Source organism: Athene noctua, chromosome 17 (genome assembly GCF_965140245.1).
Source record: "Athene noctua chromosome 17, bAthNoc1.hap1.1, whole genome shotgun sequence".
Lineage (NCBI taxonomy): Eukaryota > Metazoa > Chordata > Aves > Strigiformes > Strigidae > Athene > Athene noctua.
Genome location: NC_134053.1, coordinates 9,151,687 through 9,175,470, shown reverse-complemented (window position 1 = coordinate 9,175,470; position 23,784 = coordinate 9,151,687). Strand labels below are relative to the sequence as shown.

At 37.8% G+C, this 23,784-nt stretch overlaps 1 protein-coding gene across 4 annotated transcripts in view; it reads right to left on the bottom strand.

Moving 5' to 3' along the window:
* Positions 1-23,784, bottom strand: part of ARVCF (ARVCF delta catenin family member) — a 288,989-nt gene that overhangs the window by 160,565 nt on the left and 104,640 nt on the right. For 3 of the 4 annotated variants that reach the window (XM_074921410.1, XM_074921412.1, XM_074921411.1), the window contains exons 4-5: positions 15,547-15,648; positions 10,747-10,991 (exon numbers count right to left, since the gene is read on the bottom strand). The exons of the other annotated variant lie outside the window; for it this stretch is intronic. In XM_074921410.1, coding sequence (XP_074777511.1) covers positions 10,747-10,962 — 216 coding nt within the window. In that variant the 5' untranslated portion in view covers positions 10,963-10,991; positions 15,547-15,648. The remainder of the gene's footprint in view (positions 1-10,746; positions 10,992-15,546; positions 15,649-23,784) is intronic. 4 annotated transcript variants of the gene reach the window in all.

The following is a 23,784-nucleotide window of genomic DNA, read 5'->3' as shown; positions in this document are numbered from 1 at the left end:
GCTGCACATTACAATCACTTGCTCAGAAGATACCAGCTTAACATGTCATTGTCTCATCCAGAGGGCAAAAATGTGGTTTGTACTGGATTGATAACTGTCTGTACGATCAAATGATTTTTATGGTAATTACTAACCTCCCCAAACCAAAACCTGAAGCTGTTTTGGATTTTCTTCTGAAAAGGGAATTAAGGTCTCTGTGTATTAAATTTTATTCCAGAGCAACTTTCTTGTATTGAAATACTTACATATGAAAGTAGGACTGCAAAAAGGAAGAGCTAATCGAGATGGGTTAGAGACATGGAGACTATATTTCTTCTCAATCTTTAACTACAGTATTCTAAAAATGCCACTCTGCCAGCAGCTAAAGATACATTTTAGATTAAGTCCCTGAAATGAACTCTGACAGTATTCTACAGCGTTTCACAGTCACCAGGACAATGGTTAAAAAAATATTCTCTTCAGTTAGTAATTTGGTAGTTTAAAAAGGGAAGCAGTTTTGGTGTTTGGTTTTGTTTTGGGTTTTTAAATATATATATATATAGAGAGAGAGAGAGAAAGAGAGAATAAACTGTGACATTTATTTAAATCAAAGGCTTTAATTATAGTTGGCACGCAGCCTCAGGCTGCCCATGGCCATCTTTGGCCATTCTGTTCTCAGTCACACCAATGACTTCAGTGAATTACTCCACATTTGTGACAAAGCAAAGGAGAGCATAATTTGAACCATTAACAAGATAACCTAAACTAGCAAAAGGCTCTGTAATTTATCAATGTCATCATAACCCAAAATCCATTTTGGGCTCTTTCAGCATCACTTCAAAAGAGATTATAGATACTGGAGACAGCTGAAATGGAATTTTGGGGTTTAAAAGCCACGTTGAACCCTTCAGGTCTAAAGCTCAAAGAGCTCAGGGGAAGAGGATATTGCCTGTTTGCTGGTTTCAAAGTTTCTGCAGAACATTCTTGTGGCTACATGTGGATCTGCAAGGGTAGAGGCTTCCGAAGACTGACCGACTCCTGTGCAATGCCTTGTAGGGATAAAGGTCTGCCTTGTATGTGTATGGATCAAGGCCTGTATTAGTAACAAAATCTTTTCATAAAATCGAGAGATACAGCACAAAAAGGTTTTGTGAAGATTTAAAATCTTTCTTCCTGAACATCCCAGATGAACTAGTACAGTAGTATGCTTGGGAAATAAACTGTAGGAGAATTAAAAATCTTAAGAAGCCAGTACAATGAATAATGTTCTGCTGCCTGAGCTGAGAAATAAACAAGCAGCAGACTATGAAACATAAATCACAACTTTAAAATGTAAGATGTTTTCGTATTAAAAGATGAGAGGCAAATGTCATAAATGTGACAAGAACGGGTTTTTTTTAAATGATGTTAAACCTGGTATTAATCTTTAATGTTTTAATGTTTATATTTGAATGTTCCTGTTTTAAGACATTTTTAGTAATTACTTGCAGTTATTGATCTTGTAACACTCAGATGTTATGCAAAGAACAATCTAGATGTCCACTTACATAAGGTACACATAGCAAGCAGAAATTATTTTTAATGTGTTTCTCTTACATCTACTTCAAGAAGAAAACAGTTCTACTAGTAAAGCAATGTAAAATCATGAAAGATTATTGTGAAACTGTGAACTTGTCATTCAAATTAAGTAATTTTAATTTAAACCTGGCACAATTCCAGGTCAGAGAGGTTAACAGTTGTGGAAAATTATTCTTTTACAAGTCTTGGCAAACAAAATAAGAAAATCCTTGCCTTTCAGCTGCTTCTAAAACCTCAGTTAATAAAAATTCACACAAAACACAAGAAGTTGAGACTTTTCAAGGCAAATGAAACGGCAAAAATATTTCTGAAATACTTAGGGCAAATGTGGTCATTGCTTTGCACTGTTATAATCATTAGCATAAACCAGTTGCTGTCCTGCTGACAAACATTAGCTTACGCTTTGGAATTTAGCTGTTACCATATAAAGTTGCAGAGCACATACTTAAGAGATGAAGTGTGACATATGAAAGTGAGGTACTGATGACAGAGAGAAAAGTGAGATTTCTGCAAAGGCATGCATCTTTCAGCTAAAAGATGTATTTTCAACTTGCACACACAAAACTATAAAATAGTATGTAATCAAATATTGAAAAAACAAATCATTGACTGGAAAGAATAAAATAATTCTTTCCTTACCAGACAGAGGGCTGGTTTCGCAGTTGCTGGGTTCCCTTTTTCTAATTTTTTCATGAATCCTTTTGGATCTACTTTTACAATTAATTTGCTAACAAAGATTCATACAAACACTTCTCAGGTAACAGATCAGATTTTGAGTGGATTCTGCTGCATACCAGCAGATCGGAACCCTAAATAACTCTAATAAGTGGGGTTTAGGTGGTTTGCTTATCAAATAAATTCCTTCTGGAAGGCACTTCATAGCTTCTGATGCAGCTGGTCAGGTCTCCTTAGTTGTTGCTGAAATCGATTCTAATATTCCCATTCACTTTTGTATCCATGTTTTTACCATCTAAGGCCTTAAAGGAAGACTGAAGAATAATCATAGGGGAAAAGCTACAACAAGAAGTGCAAATTCTTGCAGGAATTCTACTTGAGTCCACCTTTCAGAGGCTCTCATATGATACATACCATGATGCCTGTTGCACAGACTTTTTTTTTTGTTAGCCTTGTGCATTCCTCCTGCAATACAGGAAGCAGGCTCTAGGATTTCTTTTGGAATTTGTGTAATCCCAGCAGAAAGGCAAACAGCAGGAGGTCCCTGAGCTCACAGTGAAGCAACATGCCATACTGACACTTTGGAAAGTCTCTATTTGAAACACCTGCAGTAATTCCAAGAAAGCTACTGCTCTCACTGAATTCCTGCAAGGTGCAGGCTGGTTTAGCAACATGGTCTTAAGCCATCTGCGGTACTCAGGCCCTGAGAAACATCAGTTCCTTGCTTCCAGTTTCCACTGTTGCTGAGCTGTCAGCAAAAGATCCTGACTCTCACTGTAAACCAGGAGTCAACACTTTCACAGAGGTGGGACAGTGTCCATAGAAAAAGGCGGCAAAAGCTCCAACCTCCAAGCTGAACTCAACTATTATCATCTCCAACACAGCAGAAGCCAGGGATGGGATCACACCTCATGCATGAGGGACACATCTCCCTGAAAAGTAGCTGAGTACCGGCTGCTGGTCCAGTTGCTAACTGTGCTGGGATTCGTAGGTACTGCACGTATCTCTCAGCTCACACTGAATTCTGACCTAAGAACTCATTCTCCCATGGGAATCATATTCCCTAATCTCCCCCCATCTTCTCCCCCCTGAAGCTTTGAACAGTTGCACATATGCAGAAGCTGAAACCTGACCCAGGTCATTCCTAGAAATTCAGTAAGACTACTCATACGTACTGAATTTACAGGATCAGGCTGATGGCATAGCTAGTGCATGTGTGCATTACAGAGACAGGGGAGCTGAGAGCAGGGGCACCAGCAGCTGGCTGGAGAACAGGAATGATGGCTCTGACACTGAACCACACTGAATCAGAACTTACATTTCTATAGTTTCAACTGGTTTTGTAAAGGAATTAGAACTATCCTTACATATTCCGTCAACATTTTGCAGTCTGCTTATAAATGGCAGCAGTAGAATATGCATGGGCTAGCTACTGATGGGGTTCTTTTCTGGGTATTTGGCATTGTAACAAGAAATAGTACTGTAACACTGGGGAGCTGTCATGAACAGCACTGTTGTCTGTACCTGACCTTACCTGTAAGGCAAAAAAAACCCCACTAACATCCTTTTCCATGCTGTCAGTCCCTTAATATGAGCACAAATATGTTACATAACAGAGGAAGCCAAGAGGCACTACAAACTAGAACTAATTACATAAAACTTTAGAGGCAAAGATGGAACTGCATTCTGTATGAGATGGAGAAAAAAGGTAAGCTGATGACTCAGTGCAGCTCAGAACCATTTTTGCTTCTTCTCTGTATATGTTCAAACATATATACAATATTAATACACCCATGTTCTTACTATCAAAGCACTGGAAACAGTCTCTATATTCTAACAGTCTGCACTATGTCAGTGTGGAGCAGAGAACCTTAAATAAAAGTAATGAAATACAGACAAAAGAGTTATTGTTGCCCAAACTGTAACTCAGAAAGGTTAGCTTGATGGTATTTTCTTAGAAAAGCAATTTGAGCTAATCTTCTTGTATTTTTTAAATTCTCACCATGTGTGCTGGTGTGCTTTAGAGTTCACCTTTTACTTGAAACTGACTCTTAATTCACAAAATGTCATTTTTGGCAGAAGTCACAGGTACCTAAGACTGACATAAAGACTGAAGAATATTGGTGCTTAATTATGGCCAGAAAATACCTGCCTAAAAAATAAAAAAAGGAAAATATATTTGTTAGTTTTTAAACAGGTGTTACTTCTCTGGAACTTAAGTTGAAATACAAACGAACCAAATTAAAACCATGAAAATATTCTGCAGCTTTTCTCCATAAGCTTTTTCTTTGAACAGCTATAATCGTATTTGCAAAGTGGAAAAAAAAAAAAGTTATTAACTTGGTTGAATCTGACATCTCAGGATGGCCTTTTCGGGGATTATTTGTTGGGATGGGGTTTGTGGGTCTTTTTTGGTGAGGGTGTTAAGAGAAAAATAAACCAACAAGTATGTGATTTCTTTAAAGTTTCTTCATCCCCACTTACCGCTCTGCCTTCCTTTCAACTCTATTTTGTTAATACTTGTTTAAACACAAAGTTAGGGAACATTTGCACCAAAAAAATATATATCAACTCATGAAAAAGCAAGGTCAAACATATATCAGACCTGGAGAAACAGATGAAAAAAGCTCTTACCAGTTATAGAAGTAGGACACTAATTAAACATGATAGAGAATTCTGAGCCTGTGTTTATTATCATATCTTTTAACAAATGAATAATCACAGTAGCAATAAAGACTGACTCAAAAACCTCATCACTTATATTTAAGTTGTTTTTTCTTGATTTGTATTTAAACAATTTATTATTGTGTGCATTTCCTTAGTTCAGAAGCAACAGCTTTTGCATTGCTCTAACTTCACCACTTTCAGGATGGCTATGTGTAAAGGGGAACCCACTAATACAAGTTTCACAAGTTTTGTAACAGCGCAATTTACCATACCTGGCATGACACTAAATATATTCTGGCAGTTTAAAGAAGAACAGAGAGAAAAAGAAATCCAAATTTGTAGTGAAATAGTTAAGCCAGTACAAAATGACTGTAGAGCAGGCTTCAGTGAATCATTAATAAGCCTTTATGAATGGCATAATCACAAGCCCTATTTCAGAGAAGTCTGTCTAACTCATGTCTAAGGGACGAAATTATTGTGCATGGTATTATAAAAGGTACAAACAAGCTCAGTTCTGCCTCCAACACCATATTCATGCCATGTTAACTCTGCAATTGCACAATCACACAGAGGGCTGGCTTTACAAGTGACAAGTGAGCAACTTAGATAATAATGTATATTACTAGGTGTAATAGCCACATAAATACAAGATACAAAGCTATATTAATTGGTATCACATCATGCTGATTCAGTTTGGTTTGATTATTAGAAATTTCAGCCCATACAACACACCTTTGTACTTTAAGAATCTCAGCCAGCCTGATTCTTACATGGTGTGAAAAAGCACAACAGATTGACAGGATAAAACCTCTGAAGCTGCTGGCCTAATGCTGAGTCAAAAATTTATCAGTGAAGCTGGTTGGATTGAAGTTTAAAGTCCAAAAAGGATCCAAACCTTGTATTTTGTTTCTGAAAAAGAAAATAAGCTATTTTATCACTCCTTTTAGGGGAAGAAACTAGTCACTAAAACTGATTTACCTTACAGTTGCAGTCACAGGTCTCTTGGCACATGGTGTTACCTGACAGACTCTAGAAAGCATACCACAAAACCCTATAGCCAATTGTTCAGTCACTATTTACTCCTTGGCAGCCTCTACCAGTTCTGTGGCATCAGGACTGTAATGGAACTTCCTTCTTATAGGAGCCATGTTCAGTGTCTAAGAAGTATTCCATAAAGTACAGCAGAATTCTATAAAACTTGCATCAGGACAACCAATTTAGTACTGTGAGGTTTTAAACAAAAATATCATTCTAAGGAAAAAAAAAAAATGTACACCAGAGTGAATTTATGCTGATAGGCTTTTTTAATAACAGGTTTTATAAAAAGCATGTGGGAATATCTATATCATACTAACATATATGCACACACACAAACTCCATTTGGGGTTTAATCTATTCTAGTACCACCTTAGCCAAATGTATCAGATGATATATCCAAAAAAAACCAACCTAAACCCACCCCAACAAACCCACCACAGGGAACCTAAAAGAATAGAAATAATAGTCAAATGAAACACATTTTTAATTATTGGATGATTTCGTCACTGCAGAAACTTCTCAGATTAATTTACATTACTTCTTACAAGCATAAAAGTCAGTTTGATTAAGTCGGACTGCACCAGCACGCAAGCAGCTGATTTCTGTTATTTATACCATGTGAGATTTGGCAACTCCCACAGCTTTCCTACCTGTAAGAATGGGGATAATACCTACCTTTCTTATAATGGGAACTCCTCTCAAAACCCCTACAGGTCACTGCAAAATCACTGAAGTCAAAGTATTGTTACAGTGTATTTGTTAGCAAAAGAGGTTTATTGAATGCTGTACTTTATTTTGGTTATGAAACATTAACAGGAATGGAAATTGTCAATGTGTACCAATGGGGAAACAATCTTTGAATGCAAACATTGTTGTTCAGCTCCCCAACTGATCAGACTTGACAGAGCTTCTCTGAAACCCATGGACCCATGCCAATTTAAACCAACTCAGGATATAGCCTTGTGCTTAATAAGTTTCACATGTCTGATGTTTTAATAATGCTCTGAATGGTTAGCTATCCAGTGATAATATTGCAGCTATGTGCATTCAGCCCATTATAGTCTATACCCTACAGATGCACTTTCATATCTTCTCCCTGTCCAACTTCAGCTCCCACTGCGAAGAGCAGCAGAAGGCTGATTTGAAAAGAAGTCAAATAGAACCAGGTAGATTAAACTAAATATCTCACACATGAAAAGTATTAAGATTTATCAAGCTTGTAAAAACCACTACCAACCAGATACTTTAACACATAGAAGACACATGATAGGTGCTCCTCACCAGTGACTTAGAAGCTTATTGGACTATGCCTGCATTGGTAAACTGATAAAAAAGCAAAGACTGCCAAGACTCCCACAGCTTGGGATACTATATCAACAAAACAAAAAAATATTTTTTTTACATTCTTTACTGCAAAAATTAGAGAAGCAAACACAAATACACATTAAGAGACAGCTCTGTTCCTTTTAGTACAGCCAGAAACAAACAGCACTGGCCAGCCATGTGGCTCCCACCTCTCAAAGCCAGAATAGGGAGCAGAGGTCAAAAACATTCTTAAAAACTGAAAGAATTTTTAGGAGATTTTTATTAAACAGATAAAAGCCTATGATTAAAATGTAATTTATTTTTTTCAGAGTAATGCGAAGGTTTTCATTGAGTAACTAATGATCTTTTGTCCCAAGGGTTCTTAGTCTGGAAGGGCACTTTATTCGACTGCTTCAAAATCTGCAGTAACACATGTATAATGTTGCACATCCTCCAAAAGTTCTGGAGTTGAAACACCCTAATTCATGTCACTGGCGATACACTCATCAACACACTCTAGTTGAAGCCAGCCTTTAAGACGGGGGAAGCTGCATAGGGCAGAAGTTACATTTACCCACTTGTTCAACAGCATTAACCACACACAGCACTTCCATACCTGCTCACCAGATAACGGTGCTGGTTAAAGCCAGCTGCCTGTGTGGCAGTAGCTGATTATTGCCTCTTGCAGGAAGGACAGATGGGTACAACATCTCTGCACGGCCTGAAGGTTTGTCAGGCACCGCCTCCTACAGTGGGCCATGAAAATATGAATGCTTTGGCCACTACCTCAATAAAAGACTCTCACTGATATTAATGGGAGACATTTCAGCAACATTTAGGACCTCTTATTTTGAGGACAGTATCTCTCAGAATCCTCTCCTCTGGGAAAAATTTCCATTAAAGAATAATCTCAGCTATTTCTAATTAATATCTGAACAAACCATTAATGATTTTTTTAGATTGTCCAAGTAATCAACTTCTATTAAAAACAACTTTAAGGTACTTTTTAGAAAAATCCCACACACTTTCTTGATGTAAAATTAAGAAGTCTATGCACACATTTTTTGGCAATTATAGCACATCCCTGACCTCATTTGCAGACCTGGTATTTCCTGTCAGGGGCCAAAAGACACAATGCGATACACACTTCCAGCAGATGTCAACAAGTGCACAACAGTTTGCAAGTTCAACTAGAATATTCTAAACACACACTGACCAGGCAGAACTCACCAAGAAGTGAAGTGAAAGAAGTGGCCAAATGGGCCACCTAGGACAAGTAGCTATTGTTATGCAACAAGTTTAAAGTTGATGTTTAAAAAAAGAAAAAAAAAAAAGGGGGGGGGGGGCAGCAGAAAAATAAAGAATTAATTAGAATCAGTATTTGCACAAGACCTTGATTTTGTCTTTTGAGGACTTCAGAAAACTGTTTACATTTCTGGCACATTACATATATACTATTTTTCCTTTTATAAAATTTTTTTTAAAAAAGCTTAATTTAAAAATTTTCTTTTCTAAGAAGGGAATAAGTTTGGGAGCATATATTACAAAAAAACTACTGAGAGAGACTTCTGTTAACAAAGCCCTGACTATACATACTTCCCTAACAAATCCCTTTGACAGATTCCACTTTGACAATCAAAGAGCATGGAAAGCTGATGCCTGGTTGTGGAGATCATTAAAGATTATTTGGCATTCTCATTTAACCCTAATTTTTTGACCAAAGTCTACTCAGAATAACTGGATTACGTATAACCGCCTATGATACTTCCAAATGGAAAAGCTACTCCTTGAGTTATTCTGTAATGTTGCTTACAAGGAAAGGCTGAATAGGGCAATAAGCAGAAATCAGTCAGTCCTCACTAAAATACAGCTTCAGACATAGTTTCATTTCACTACAGTGCGTGAGCAATCCTTACAGACAGCAGAGTACAGAGTGACTTTTGCTTTGTGTACTTTCAACAATGAAGTGCAATATATAATAGTAACGATGAAATTATTATCTATTCTGCATAAGACTGAATGTACAGCTTTTATCCTTAATTTAAACACTAATTAATTCTAGTAAGTCAGGGAGGAATTTGGCTCTCAGTACATTTAATGAAAACGCACACAAATAACCTTACGTTAATTCTTAACTCTGCATATTTAGCTATTCAATTATTTTATTTCATATACAAGCTACTCTACAAACCTCAACACTTTATGAACTAAAGCTCTCCTCACCCAGTGGCAATGAGCTGAGCGTACACAGATTCAGTCTGGGGTCACTTACAGGGGCTGTTTCTCCCTAAGAGTCACATAGACCCCAGCAACAAACTCTTTTTATTAAGTTTTCTTGGAAGTGGTTAGACCTTAAGGCATAACACTGCAGAAAACTCATGCTTCATCAGTTTTGCGGATAAGGGATTTCATTCTCGAGCTATTAATCAGGCGCTTTGCACAAAGTCATTCAGAAAAAGTGAAGGTGAACTTGTCCTTTTTCTATAAAAATATATAAACACATCTTCCCTCTCCCCAGCCCAGCAGCTGTGAATCAGAGGGTAACAACCTACAGCTCCTACCAGCTACTGCCAGACTCCCAGCCTAACCAGTGCAGGCTGCTCCTTTCACACTGAGTCCCATATTCAATAACCTACACGTACAGAAACATGGCAGCTGTTAATAGAAAAGCTGTGCTAAAGTACTATAATGTAAAGTCTGCCTGAATACAGCTCAATGCAAGTATAATTGTAAAACAGTCTGGTATAATTGGAAAACAACTTTTAGAATCCCTATAGCCTGGAGTTTCTCTCTGAATTGAACAATGTTTTCTCAGGAAACAGACCTTCACAAACAGTACTATTGCTTCTGCATGACTTACCTTGCATGTCAGAGTGATTTGCAAGCTTAACTAATTTAGAGATGTAAGTAGTTTATCACTGCATATTTAAACAATCAAAGAACACTTATCAAGCAAAACAATATTTGGAAATCTAAGGCTACCACAAAGCCAGTTTGCATCATTAAAATAAAGTCTATCAATTCAATAAACATGAGAAACAAATTATGAAGTCCTCCCTACACAAACAATAAGACTTTGCAGGAGGGAAATCCCTGCTTTTCATGCTGTTCCCTCTATTCAAAGTCCAACTATTTCTAATGGAAATTTTGTTTGCTATGGAGATTATGATTCAGCCTTCTTTTTCAATCACCAGCACATCAGCATACTTACAGCAAGTGCATAGATTTAGAAAAGGGTGTGAAGCTCTCTCTTTAGAGTTTAATAATCAAGAATGCATACATTTTTAGAAGTATCCCATGGGCTAAGAGGAAGTAAGAGCAACTTCTAAGCCAAGGCTCTGAAGTCTGAGCTACCAAATTAATTGAAGCATATCAATGCTGGGGTATCAGGAGATAAGCTAGAGAATGAAATGCCGATGACAAACAAGATGCACCTGACTTTCTGGAATGAGAAATTCTGGTATAGGTGAACTCTAGCAACAGGTAAAACGAGCAGGCTGTTACCTGCAGTACAAGCTGCTGCCAGGCGGTTGCCAGTGGCTGACCATTGCCAATGTTGCAAATGCTCATTCGGTCTGCTGGCTGATTGGCACGCTCAAGTTGCAAGGAGACATTGCGCCGCTCTTCCTCGAGTGCACGGGTAAGCCGCTCGAAACGAGCTTCTTGCTCTTTAACAGATGCTAAAATGCTGGCAGCAGACCTGATATCATAGTCATCCATGATTGTTTTCAAATGCTCCTGCCTGTTAACTGACCAGGGCAAATGGAAAGGGTTAGGTAAAGGGGTAGGGAGGGCACAGGTCAGAGTTAAAAATAAAAATGCACATTGTTAGTCACCCTACTAAAATACTGCTCACTCTAAGAAGCAAACTGCAGTGCTCTGTGAAAAGACTTCCTTTCCATCCATTTGATTTGATTTTAAATTAAAAGTAATTAATCCAAGGCTTCTCTGTTCAAAAAAGAAGAAAACCCACATGCTCACCTTGGAGAGAATTTATATTTAATTCCTTTGATCTTTTTGCTAAAATTGCTCTGACATGGGTTTTCATCCCTCTTGCAAAGCTAATTTCACTGTGCAAATAACAATGTACTTAAAAGAAATATATAAAAAAAGATATGGCTTTGGAGGGAGTGAGGAACAGAGTCTTTCTCACCACAGACACCTTGAATTTTTGTCTTTAACGGCATAAGTGAGAAGTTTAACATTTTTGAACACAGAAACTTCATGGTACAAGAAAACGGTTGTGTCCTTTTTTTTCCAAGTGAATGGAACACACACACCCCCCACCCCCACCCAAATTTAGCAGACAGTAGCTGAAAATAGTTTTTGTTTTTTAATTATAGGAGCACACTGTAATATGGAAAATATTTTTAAATGCAGAGAGTGCAATTGCAGTTGAAATGTGCTTGATGATTTCAGCATGGTAGCCAATGAAACAGTCCTTCATGCAGCTGTTCGCTAATAATGCAAATGAAAAAGCCAAAATCAAACATCTTACATGGAAAGCACACAGGACTGCTTGTCTCTCAACACAGGAAAAGGAAGAACTCAGAAACCAGCTAGAGGGGATATATCTTCTGCCTTATGTCTTCTCTAGCAGGGTTATGAAGTATTCAGTTTAAAGCCCCATCTCCATCCATCTATGTGGTGCATGCAGCAAAACTCCCCACTGATTCCACAGATCTATAATGTGAACATCACTTAAAATGTTTTCATGAGTGTACAAAATCAGCAACATAACATAAGCTTATATGGTGGCTTCAACAGAACCCTTTCACTAAAGCTAAATGAGTAACTAGTTCGCTCCCGTTCTACTCAGCTACTTAGAGCACCTCTGAGATGAGCACAGAGGCATAATTTTCTTCAGCTCCTTCTTCAGCTCTCTAATTCAAGGAAAGTTCATATTCTGTGCTGAGAGTTAAGTCCCTAGAAATTGTCCCTTGATGTGCAAATCAGGAGTGATTCTTCCTGCTGCCAGAGATTCTTTGTTTTCCATCTATCAACAAGGATTTCCACAAGTACAGATAGTACCAAACCCTGGTCTCTGAAGCTTTGCATTTCATCGTTCAGTGCCTTCAGATGATGCACACCCTCGACTGATGTGTGTGCACATTTATCAGGTCTCTCTCCTGTGCTGATTCTTTGGTAGCTAATGACAATGTGGTCATATACTGTTATGTTCCCAAAAGAGGGTTATTAATAGATATTAAGCTGCATGTTTTCAGGCAGTTTGTTGGAAACTCCTAAGTAGGCCTGAAGTCTCTCTTCTTTTGTCATAGGTGCTTGAAATCATTCAACGGGCCCAAAAGACACTGGGGCAGAAGTAACAGACCCAAACCCAATGACATTCACCTTGATTTCATGGGAAATAACCTGCCAGTAGCTCTGTGGTTCATTGTTAACCCCTAGGGAGTTGCTGTTGAAAGGAATCAGAGTGATATGAAATCACATTGGAAACAGTGTAGAGGATTACTAATGTATTAGTTTTATGTTTACATATAACCGTGATTTGAGGCTTTCATGTTTTCAGAACAGTAAGCAGAAGTGACTTTTCTCATTTATGCATTGATTTATCTTCTATTGGGATTCTGAAAGAAAACCAAAAACCACTGAAAGGTTTTCCATATGTCACAAACTAGTCAAATATAGACCAAGCTGTCAGCTTCAGAGACCTTCCACTCCAAACCTTGTTTTGCTAGATTACTGAAAGCCTATAAAACCTTCAGAGAGTACATTGGTTTCTGCAAAAGAGAATCACAACCATCTAAAAGGATAGTGTGACTCACGGGAAGTCTGTGTAACGCAGGACAGGACTGCGTGACTCACCTGCTACATCTCAGCATGATTTAGCCCTGGCACAGCTACACATAAACACAGCCAGACTTTCTGAACCTAAGCTGGCTCATGGGCGGCCAACTTGCATGTTTCTGCTTTTGTGCTTCCCTGCTTTGCACAGATGGAGACAGCTCTGTTTGTTGTCTTTCCTCCCAGTAGTGCAGACATGCTCACAGACTCCTTAAAGGGAGTGTGAAAGAAGTGGGACTTCACAGACCCAGGCAGTAGTCCTATTTTGGGAAAAATTTACACAGGGGTTGGGGTGGGGAGCATTTCTAACTATATATTCTTAAAAACAGCTACCTGGTTACTAATTATCACTGCCCTTATGCTAGAGTAGAGGAACAGCCTGACTGACACACCGATCCAAATACACCTCAGATGAGGGGATGCTCCTGGCCCAAGAAAAAATGATTAGGCCAGGGATTAATGAATGGAGACAAAATCCTTATAGGTGCTGCAGACCAGGAACTAAAGTATCCTCAGTCACTCCCCACAGGGGCCCATCTTTCAGACAATTCACTGTCTGCAGCTAAAACAGCTCTTTCTCACATGCAACAATGGTATGACATAGCCATTATCTTTTGGGGGCCCAAGAGGCTGGACACTTTTATGGACTAATTTTCAAAACTGAATCAAGTAGGGATGTAGGAAGGTAACAAAATGTAAACTGTAGTAACTATATTTTAAAAAACAGGTTCCCTTTAGACTATATAATGCAAGTTTCTGATGAATGGAAATGAAAAAAAATCAAGAAGCACCTCCTCTAATACAGATTCTGAAGCAGTAACAGCTTTAATAATAAAAGTCACAGTTGATGACTGAGCTGGTATATAACTTTCAAGTCGCATTCTGAGAATGTGACAAAGATCCCATTCAGAAAATCCTTAATGAGCTATAAGCCCTTGATGCCACACATGAGAGAACCTAGAAAATTTGGGTTCTATAAATGGTACAAATCTCTAGAGAGCTACAGAGATTTCCATGCAGAAAATATAATGTTAACCTCCTTACATCCATAAATATTGTGCTTCTTTTCTCTATGCAAAGAAAAACACAGGCAGAAAATAAACTGTGTAAATTTTCAGATGTACAATTAGTGACCATAAAAATCCTAATTGCTATGCAGAAACAGCAGCAGGACCAATAAGTGCCTTTTAAGAACTGTTGGACAAAGACAGACTTCTGCATTTCAAATGTTTTATTAGCAGATAAATACTTGCTTGCTGTTGATTGTACTCACAATTATTTACCCAGGGTTTCAACAATTTACATTATCAGCAGTCTAGACTAGAGGAGAAAAATAAAAGTACTGACTCATGAGTTAGTTACTCAGGCTGCCACTTGCAATTTGCTACCATTTGTAAATAAGTTCAAGTGCATTGAAAAGGGTATAAATAAATGAAAGTATTAGACCTATAGCAGCCAGGTAAAGATTATTCCTTAGGCTGTACTTCTAAACACAGCAAATACTTGCCTACAAAGTGTCAAAGGCTACGCTGACAGCAGCAAATCTCTCTCCTGCCTACGTGACTCTAAATATATTAGTGTTGCATTAGAGTGAGAGCAAAGTAAGAGAATCTGGTGGTTTTGGCTGTTCACATGAAGAACTAATGCATCAAAAGGCCCCCAATAATTCAATACAGCTTAAGTGTGCAATAAGGATGAAAATCACCCCTGTGCAAAGAGCCAAAAAGGGGGTCCTACACACTACTAATAGCCCAGCTCCTGCCCAAGTTTGAAGGCTCTTAGAAACACTGACATGCCCAGGGTTACTTGGCGCTCTGCAAAAAATGTGAGTTAACTCTGCACACTAATTTTGCTAATATAGGATGTAGTTGATAGTCAACAGTTTTTTAAAAGCCCTTGAGATTGAGGGGTCAAGTTCTGGGAGATTTAAGCACCTAAATCTTAACAGTCACGGAGAACCTCAAATCCCCTGCACTTTTCAAAGTATTCTGCCTGCCTAAGACAATCAGATACTTGAGTGAGCTGCGTTTGAGGAGATCACTGTCCTCCACTCAGCTACAGAACATCACAGAAGCTTCTCTCAGTGAAAGTGGCTCTTGGGGCACACAGGAGATTTCTTGGGTCCAACAGTCTGAATACTGAGCATAGTTGTCCCACTATCACTCTCTCCCAGCCCAACTGAAGTCTATTAGGTCCTGCTGGCAAAAGATGGTATTATGATGAGCAACAAGAAGCTTGTACATACAGCAAATAAGCAGCTGTAGGAGCAAACATGAAGGCCTGCGAGCATGCATGGAAACATTAGCTATGTGCTTCTACAAGGAAGAAAACCATTAGAATAAAAGCAAAAATGGGGCTTAAATAATCTGTGGAACTGAAGCATAACGCATGCTAATTATATTTTCACCCTGAAGTGCCACAAGAGATAAGTAGCATAAAATGACGGTTCTGCCCCATGCAGTATCAGAAATCATGCAGAGAAAAGCAAGCAATACACACCTAGTGGCTTACTGGGCTCTGAGTATTAGAGCTGCTCTGGCATCACCCACTAAGACTAGAGAAGTACAGACAAAGCAGGAGAGCAGCCTCAACCAGAACCAGCTGCAAGAGAGAGGAAAGAGAAGACAGTTAGTTAATAAGGTATATTACAGCCTCTTCTGTACAGTCATCTCCCTGGTTCCCCTCACTATGTTGTGTAAATTATTTACTATACTGTTTTCCTCCTAACTTGGAGGAAGAAGAAACAATATTCAGAGAAGCCAGTCCTAAGGAAAAAAACCCACCTGGTTAATCTGATTTGTTACCAGTGATAAATACTTGCATGTTCCCATAAGATTTACTGTTAATGACCTAGATCAGGAAAAACTCTGGACTGGAATGAGGATCTTCAATGTTACAAAACTGGATATTGTAGCCAAACATTTTAAAACACAGAAACATAACATGATGCTCTCAGAAATTAATTATTTAGGCACACAATTTTAGGCCCCATGTCTGATGTATGAGCCCCTGAAGATCGTTTCACAGACACCTGTTAGGGTACATTCATTTCTAAAAGATGCACGCTGCACAGTGGCTTACAGCCACTTTGTTGGTTCTACCTGTCTGTAACCTAATCCTGTATGAAACCCAAGTGAAAATAGGTTTGGGGATATTAGGTCATCTGTGTAGCTCTGCAAATCTCTGATTGGTTTTGTCTTAAAACATTTAGCACCAAAACTTCTCTGGGTCAGCGACTGCAAATTAAGTACCTATTCTTGCTGGAGAACGTACAGAACAGACTCCATTTTGCAAAGGCATGGTTCTGTGAAGCAGTATATCCAGTTTTAAACTACTACCACATCAAAAATGCTGCAACCACATGGCATGAAATGCAGAGCCAGTACAAACTCACTTCGCTGGTTCAAAAGTTTCAGAACATTTTCAGAGCGTAATTTTGCCCCAGCAAATTTTATGCTTGACCAGGTACTGTCTGCCTTCATGAAGCCAGCATAAACACAATTTCTTGTGTTTCAGCTAAATTACCAGAAATATGATCCTTTCTTTGCATGGATCCAATCTCAAAGGGCATAGGACCATCATGCCAGAAAACTTGTTTTTCTTAAACTACCAGAAGTAAATTTTATGCTCAAAACTTACTAGATATAACAAAACATTGCGAAGATACGCCCAAAGATGAAAGTCAGGAGGCAGAGTGAGAGAAAGACTAATTCTCAAGTAAATGACCAGAAGGAATAAATTAAGCATAATTCAGTTTCTACAGACAAAAGGCAACACTTTGGAAAATAAAATATTCTTTTTATATAGAGATGTGTTTATATATATATATATATATATATTACACATAACAAATTCCAAATAAACTGCTTCTCAGACCTTATTGCAAAATCTATCTTAAGCTTGGCTCGTCTTGTTGCTGCTCTGGTTGACTGAGTTCTAATTTGACCCTTACGTGACAATCTCCACCAATGAATAGCAATGAGGAATTCACAAAGAAAGCTATTTCAATATAGTTCTCTCATAGGCACAGACAGACATACTGTGTGTGTGTCAAAAGAAACAAAAAAAAAAAGCTGGTCAGGGTTTTTTTGTTCCTTTGGACAGAAGCAGTCTGTGAAACAAGGCTTAAACTAGGGAAGGAACAAGAGCAGAGGAAATGCTAACAGGAAAACCCCTTGAGAAGGAACTTTGGATCTTAAGGACACAGCAATGAACACTGCAGCCCACCAGTTCTATTATTGCAGAAAAAATGTCAGTGTGTAATATTTGAGGTTTTACATCAGTAGGAAGTTTCATCCAATTATCCAGCAGGAATCAGTTTGTAGAAATAAATAAACTCTACAAATAAATTTGCAGAATATCATACTCTGATCTGGGTTTGGCAACAGCAGCAAAAGAATTCAAACACACATACATCTTTGTATGCATAATACAGCTCCAACACTTCACTCACTACAGAACTGGCTCTGGTCAGTAGCACTATAGTATCTCCAATCTTACCATAAGGGTTCCCAGTCCATTTAAAAATTAATACTTTAATTAACCTCTTAGTTAAAAGCACTGAAATCATATTGTATTAACTTACAGAAAGGCAGTTCTCAGCAAAAAAGTATACAGAATTTTCTTATATCTCTTGTGGATTAATCGTGCGTGTTTTAATGACACCAGTTGTCTTTCTACAGCTTCCCTTCAGTAATGATTCCTCACTTCAGCAGTTTGCTACTCGGAATTTTTGGGGTTTTTCTTCCAAAATTTCAGGCAGTGTTTTCAGGGCTTGGTGATACAGTGTGCCCACACAGCTTTAATTATACTGTAGCTTTATTTCCCTAATAAGATACATTTCAATTGCTACGCTGTACTCCCAGATGGAAAGGAAAATAATTTAGAGCAATACAGAACACCTTTCTAACAATTGCATACATATAATAGCATAAATAATTCAGTAATGCATTAAACTTCAAATGGAAATATTTTTACAAAAGCAATTTTTAAAGTAAATGTTTTAGTCTGTGATTACTTTTACCCAACATGAAAAATTTCCATTTCTCCTTGGAATTTATCATTTATAGACCAGAACAGCATAACAGCACCTTTCTGAAGCAGAGCTCTTGCTCTCCAGAACCTAAGAACTTGTCTACACTAAGTAAGCTGAACTCTTCCATCACAGGGCACTCATTATGCCACACTTCCTTCAAAGATCAGTGTTTGCGTTAATTAAGCATAAAACTGCACAGCGAAGTGGCATCATGTTACCTCACACCTACTAAGTGTCCACACTAAGGTTTAATGGGGTATGTGATAGTCTATAAATTCAGACTGTGCACTGTAAATTCTCTGTGTAAATAAGCACTCCCCATATATTCTCAAATGAATGCCTAGGCAGAATTGTTTTGTTTTGTTGTTTTTTTTTTTTAAATCTTGTAAATATCAAAAGACTGAACAAGGTAGAGATGGCTGAATTCTGACTTCAGTATATGTCTGCTGAATTTGGATCTAACTTAGAATCCCTTGCTATTGTTCTATCTCAGTAAGTGTTTTAACTCTGACAACTCAGCCAAGATCATGAAAATATCAGCATCATTAATACTTTAGTTGGGTAGCATTTGGAAGACAGCACCTGCCCCCAATACCCCATATAAAAAGCCAAGTCTGAAGTAACCAGCTGAATGATGTGCACAAATCTCATAGAAAAATCCAGAATATTTTTATTATTTCAGCAATTTCATTTGCTTAATATCGTACATTATAATGAACAGGCCTATGTTTACATATCCCCAGTTATTTTTATATTTTCCTTTATATTTTTTGTTTTTCTGTAGAAATAAAATGCAGCTTGGAAGTTGAAGTTAGAATGAGCAAGATCATACTTAGCTATCTCTTTTAGAATATGAATAGTAAATTTGCTGCTTCTTAAACTGCTGACACCTTTTCTTCTGCCTTGGAACTTTCTAAACATGATTGCTACCAGCTTGATTAGTTCATAGGCTGATCACTTTAACACCCTAGAACACATGTCATTGCATCCTAAAGCTGCTGCATGTCATTGATTTTTCAAAGGTCTCTCCCACTGAAATCGATAAGGAGTTCTACTTAAAAATAATGGATTGCACTTTGTGGTCCCTTTCTGATTCATGTATATGCAGGTTTCCAAGTATTCTCATAGCTGCTCTTAGCAGAAGCTGTATGTACCAAGCTCCACCACTTCCTCTGACCCCGACCTGATTCTCACTGACATCAATACACGCTGTAGCTGCTGTGCTTCCACTGTGAGCAGAAACGAACAATACGTGCAAACTTCTATTGAGTAGAAAATTCCACTATAACCATTTTACCTAGAATACTGTCTTCCAAGAAGCTAGGAAAAAAAAAACCTCAAGCAGCTTGTGTGACAGCTAGATAGTATCCGGCGTTAAATTAACTACCAAGGCATTGTTGTCTGCGTAGGGTTGTATGGATGGACCGTGTCTGATGTAATTTTCAACAGAAATATTTCCTTACTGTAGAGGCTACCTTGCAAGCAGAGCCACCAAAAATCAATATATCTATTCTTAGAACAGGGCTATTTCAATGAGAAAGAGAAAAAGATGAAGATCAAAAGCAGCATAGGTCGTAACTTCACTCCTAGTTCTTCCCCTAGTATTTTAAAGCTTGGCTTCATTAATATACAATCCAATTTGGCCAAGAATAAGCCAATCACATGGACAAACTGTTATATACCTTATGCAATTACTTCCACAGAATGCTTAAAAGATTACACTAAACAATATACAAGTATCCTCATTTTCCTTGGCTTTTATACGTTTTGAGTTTTGGGAAAAGGGCTTCCATTTTAAGAGAAAAGCTACTGACAGGAATGCAGTCTGAAACTGTCTGTATGTGAGGAACTACAGCTGAGAACAGCCATATATTTACAAGCATTAAATCTCCATTTCACAAAACAGGAACAAGAGACTCAGTGGGTAGGCAGCAATTTCCATAGCCAGACCAGTTTTTCATTGGCAAAACGGAGTAACTGAAATATTACAGCAAGGCTGAAAAATCCTGCAGACGGTCATAATAATTCTTTTGTAAAAGATACTATTGTGCTATCTTCTAACAGATAAAATAAATAACAAAATGGCAAACAACAAAGATCAGGTCAGCTATGCAGCTAGGTAGACCTACAGCCTGACTTATCTATTCCAAATGCTACAATAACGGTGTCAGTAGACAGTGTATTTAAACTAACTGCCATTAGTTAGAAAATCATCATTTCACTACACAGTTTGAGAGAAGAGGAAAAAAAATCCAACTGTGACCCCACAGAACAGTGAGTGTTTAAGCTCAGCAACAGATGTGTCAAATGACTTATCCCAGCCATGAGGAGTTAATTGGTGCTATAAATAGTACTCAGCAGACCAAAAAAAAAAAAAAATATCCACTTAATTCTTCTATCCAAAGCACACAATCTAGTTTTGCTTATCAGTAAAACTATTTTCCTTTAAAGAAGTGGGCTTGGGTGTTTTACATGCAGATTAACACAGAGAGATAATTTGATTTCAGGCTATTGAGAGATTTCCTTCCTTTTATGTTTCAGAAGAAAAGGGCTGCATGCAGCTAAATGAGATCCATAGATTACAGTAGAAGAAAGGCTAATAAAACTGCATAGCTACATTCCTGGGTAATAACAAATGTTTTTTAATTCTAGGGCTCGAATCTCAGGGTTTATGAGGGCATTTCCAATTACGACTTTTAAGATTAATGCAAATAAATGCATCAAAAGGAAACAGATCTTTTAACCCATCTGAATCAAATACTTAATATCTCCCATAGCATTTTATGCCAATAAACAAACTGGCATTGCTAGGAAAAAAAAAAATTTAAATCACAGTTTTGAAGTGTTCGGAGCAAACATCCTCCCTGTGGTTTTCTTACTGCTTTCAGAAGAAAAATAAAAACAGAAAACCCTCTCCTGTTTTTCTAAATGTGTGTCTTGTTTAACTCACACAGTCATATCTAGTGGGTTGTGTGGCTGCTCTGTTCTTCCACTAGGGAATTGAAAACATTAGTATAAACAGGAGAGAAAAAATGTCAATAATTCATGTTTAATTCTTGAAGCTACTAAATCAAATGAATTTTATTAGCTGCTTACCGACCAACCCTACTGCATTACTCTCCAATATTTCAACCTCTCTCATTACAAACAACCAGATTTCAACCTTAAATTGCTTTAAACCAGGAACAGTATCAATGAAGAGGAGATTAAAGCAATACAAAAAGAGGGAAGAAACAGAATGAGGCCCAGTAGCTCTAATTCTCTCCAGTAACATCTGTCTCATTCTAAATCAAGTATTTTTTTCACCAAGCTAAATCTGGAAGCCTGGGGCACTAAGTAAACCTACTCCATTAGACCAAAATGTAGCTCTGCTTTCTGCAATTGTATGTGTAGGTTCAAAGATGGCAGTGATAGACCTTTCACTGTTTCAGCATCTATATATTTAAAATGCAATCCAAGTTCATTTTACCCTTGTCAGTTTAGGATAGAATCCAAGTTTGTGCTGATTAACACCACAGCTTTTTAGTGTTACAAAGCAAGCATGTATTTGAGAACTAATAAATAATATCTGAGCAAAATAAAAGTATTTAGCTCATCTGATGCCTTGAATAATCATCCAGTTCATGCATAAACATATAAAGGGAGGAAAAACAGATACATTTTAATGACAGTCTCAGAGACACTCATCATTCTGTACCATGGATTTTGGCACGTAACACCTCAACAGAAGAGTCTTTGTTACCACAGCGCAAAAACGTCCTGCTCCAGAGCGTTGCTGCCTGTTTGAGGGTCTGAAACAATATCACAAGAACTGCCAACTTCTCTTTTTTCAGATGCAAGACACTGCTGATTCTTCAAAGCAGAAGTCTTTATCACTCAGAAGCATTTTCTATTCTATTAGCCAAGCGTACTGGCTTCTTTGGGGCTAAACTGACAGTCAAAATAGTCTTCAGAGAATAATGTTCAGGACATGTCTTATTCATATCATTGGGTAAATCAAGATGCCTCAGTAACCCCATTGATTAGTCCAGACTCAAGCGTTCTTCACTCATTTAGATCTTTCATTAAACAGAAATGCAGTGCTGTACTTAGTCTGCAAAGTGTTACATTCATACATTTATCAAAAATTATTTTTATTACATCACTGCAAGTAGCAATTTTCACAACTAAGATTCATATCTTTATTATAAGAGCTTTCTATTCATTGGCCTGTAGCTCTATCAAAATTTAAACATTTGGGCTGAAGTTCTCCCTGGTAGATACTTCCTTCAGGCTAGATTTCTCTTTCAGGAAAACTTCAGTTAGAATAATTTGACTGTTTCTCATAACAGTTAGGGAAATTTTTGTGCAACTTTCTTCCATTAGTGGCTCCAAGGACACAGTCAAGCAGCTTGCTACCAGTCAGCAACCCTACAGCTGCCAGCACAGTACAGGGACGCGGTGTCTCCCTCTGCTCTGCACCAAGGTGGCAGAGGCCACCACAGCCTTAGAACTGGCAACATACCAACACCCATACTGAACCCCCAGGGATTCCCCCTTTTCCCTACCCCTCTCTTCTCTTGCTTACGAAACCCATTCTGAATTTGACCTCATTTGTAAGCCTCCATTTCAACTGGACAACTGCCACATTTAAACTACATCTTCTGTGCTGAGGTTGACTCTGATCTGAAAATCAGTAAGAACTGTGGAAAGTATTGGATTTAGGGCGTTACTATCAATTGTCTTTTGGACGGATTTTTTTCTTCCACGTGGCTATAGTTACACACTGACCCCACCCCTTCCAAGGCTATCCTACTTCTGTATCTTTGACTAAATCTTAATACTTTCTGTAGATGGTATCACCCATCAACATTTCTTCTTTCCAGGAATGCACTTATCACTAGTGTCTAATTACAGTTATTTGGAAGTAGAAATATTTCTTCCAGATCACTGAAGATCTGCTCCAAGAACCAACTTTCCATTCAAACACCCCTTTTTAATAACCATTCCGCTGTTAACTGCAATGAGAGGGAAAAATAATAATTTTGCTTTAACTGTCTACCAACTTCAAATATTTAAAATAAATTCCCTCTATTATATCAAAATGAAAATCCTGCACTGTATAAATAGGAAAGTATTCCAGGTATAATAAACACTTTAAAATCATTTCAGTAAGACTATATAAGTAACAGAGGTAAGTATTCAGACAGTAAATACAATGTAAACTCTGTTGAGAATCCTTCCTACAAACAGCTTTCAAACTTTAAATGGGCTATATACACTTTCAGTTTTGACATATAAGGGACAATGTTTAATCTAAAAATAATCAAATGAAAATTGAAAGAACTTGCAAAAATCAGTAACATGATACTTGTTATTCAGAGGATTATTTTTGAAGAATGCTTGGCTAAAACTATAATCCACCTACACTGAGAAAAATAAAGCAGTACACAGAAGAGAATAATATTTCACAAAAAAACCCAACAAAGTACTTTAATATTTAATCCCACAATTCAATACCAAGCCCCCTGATTTAGAACAGAGACACCAAAGTATTGAGGTGAATTCACAGCAGCTGAAAATGTTTGTGGTCATCCTCTAAGCAACCAGAGAACTGGCCTTTTGATCTCAAGAAAGGCCAAGACATAGTTGGCAGGGAGGGACTGGAGAGAGGAAGACATCTTAAAAGTATGACCCTTACTGCAGAAAGAGGTGGGATGCAA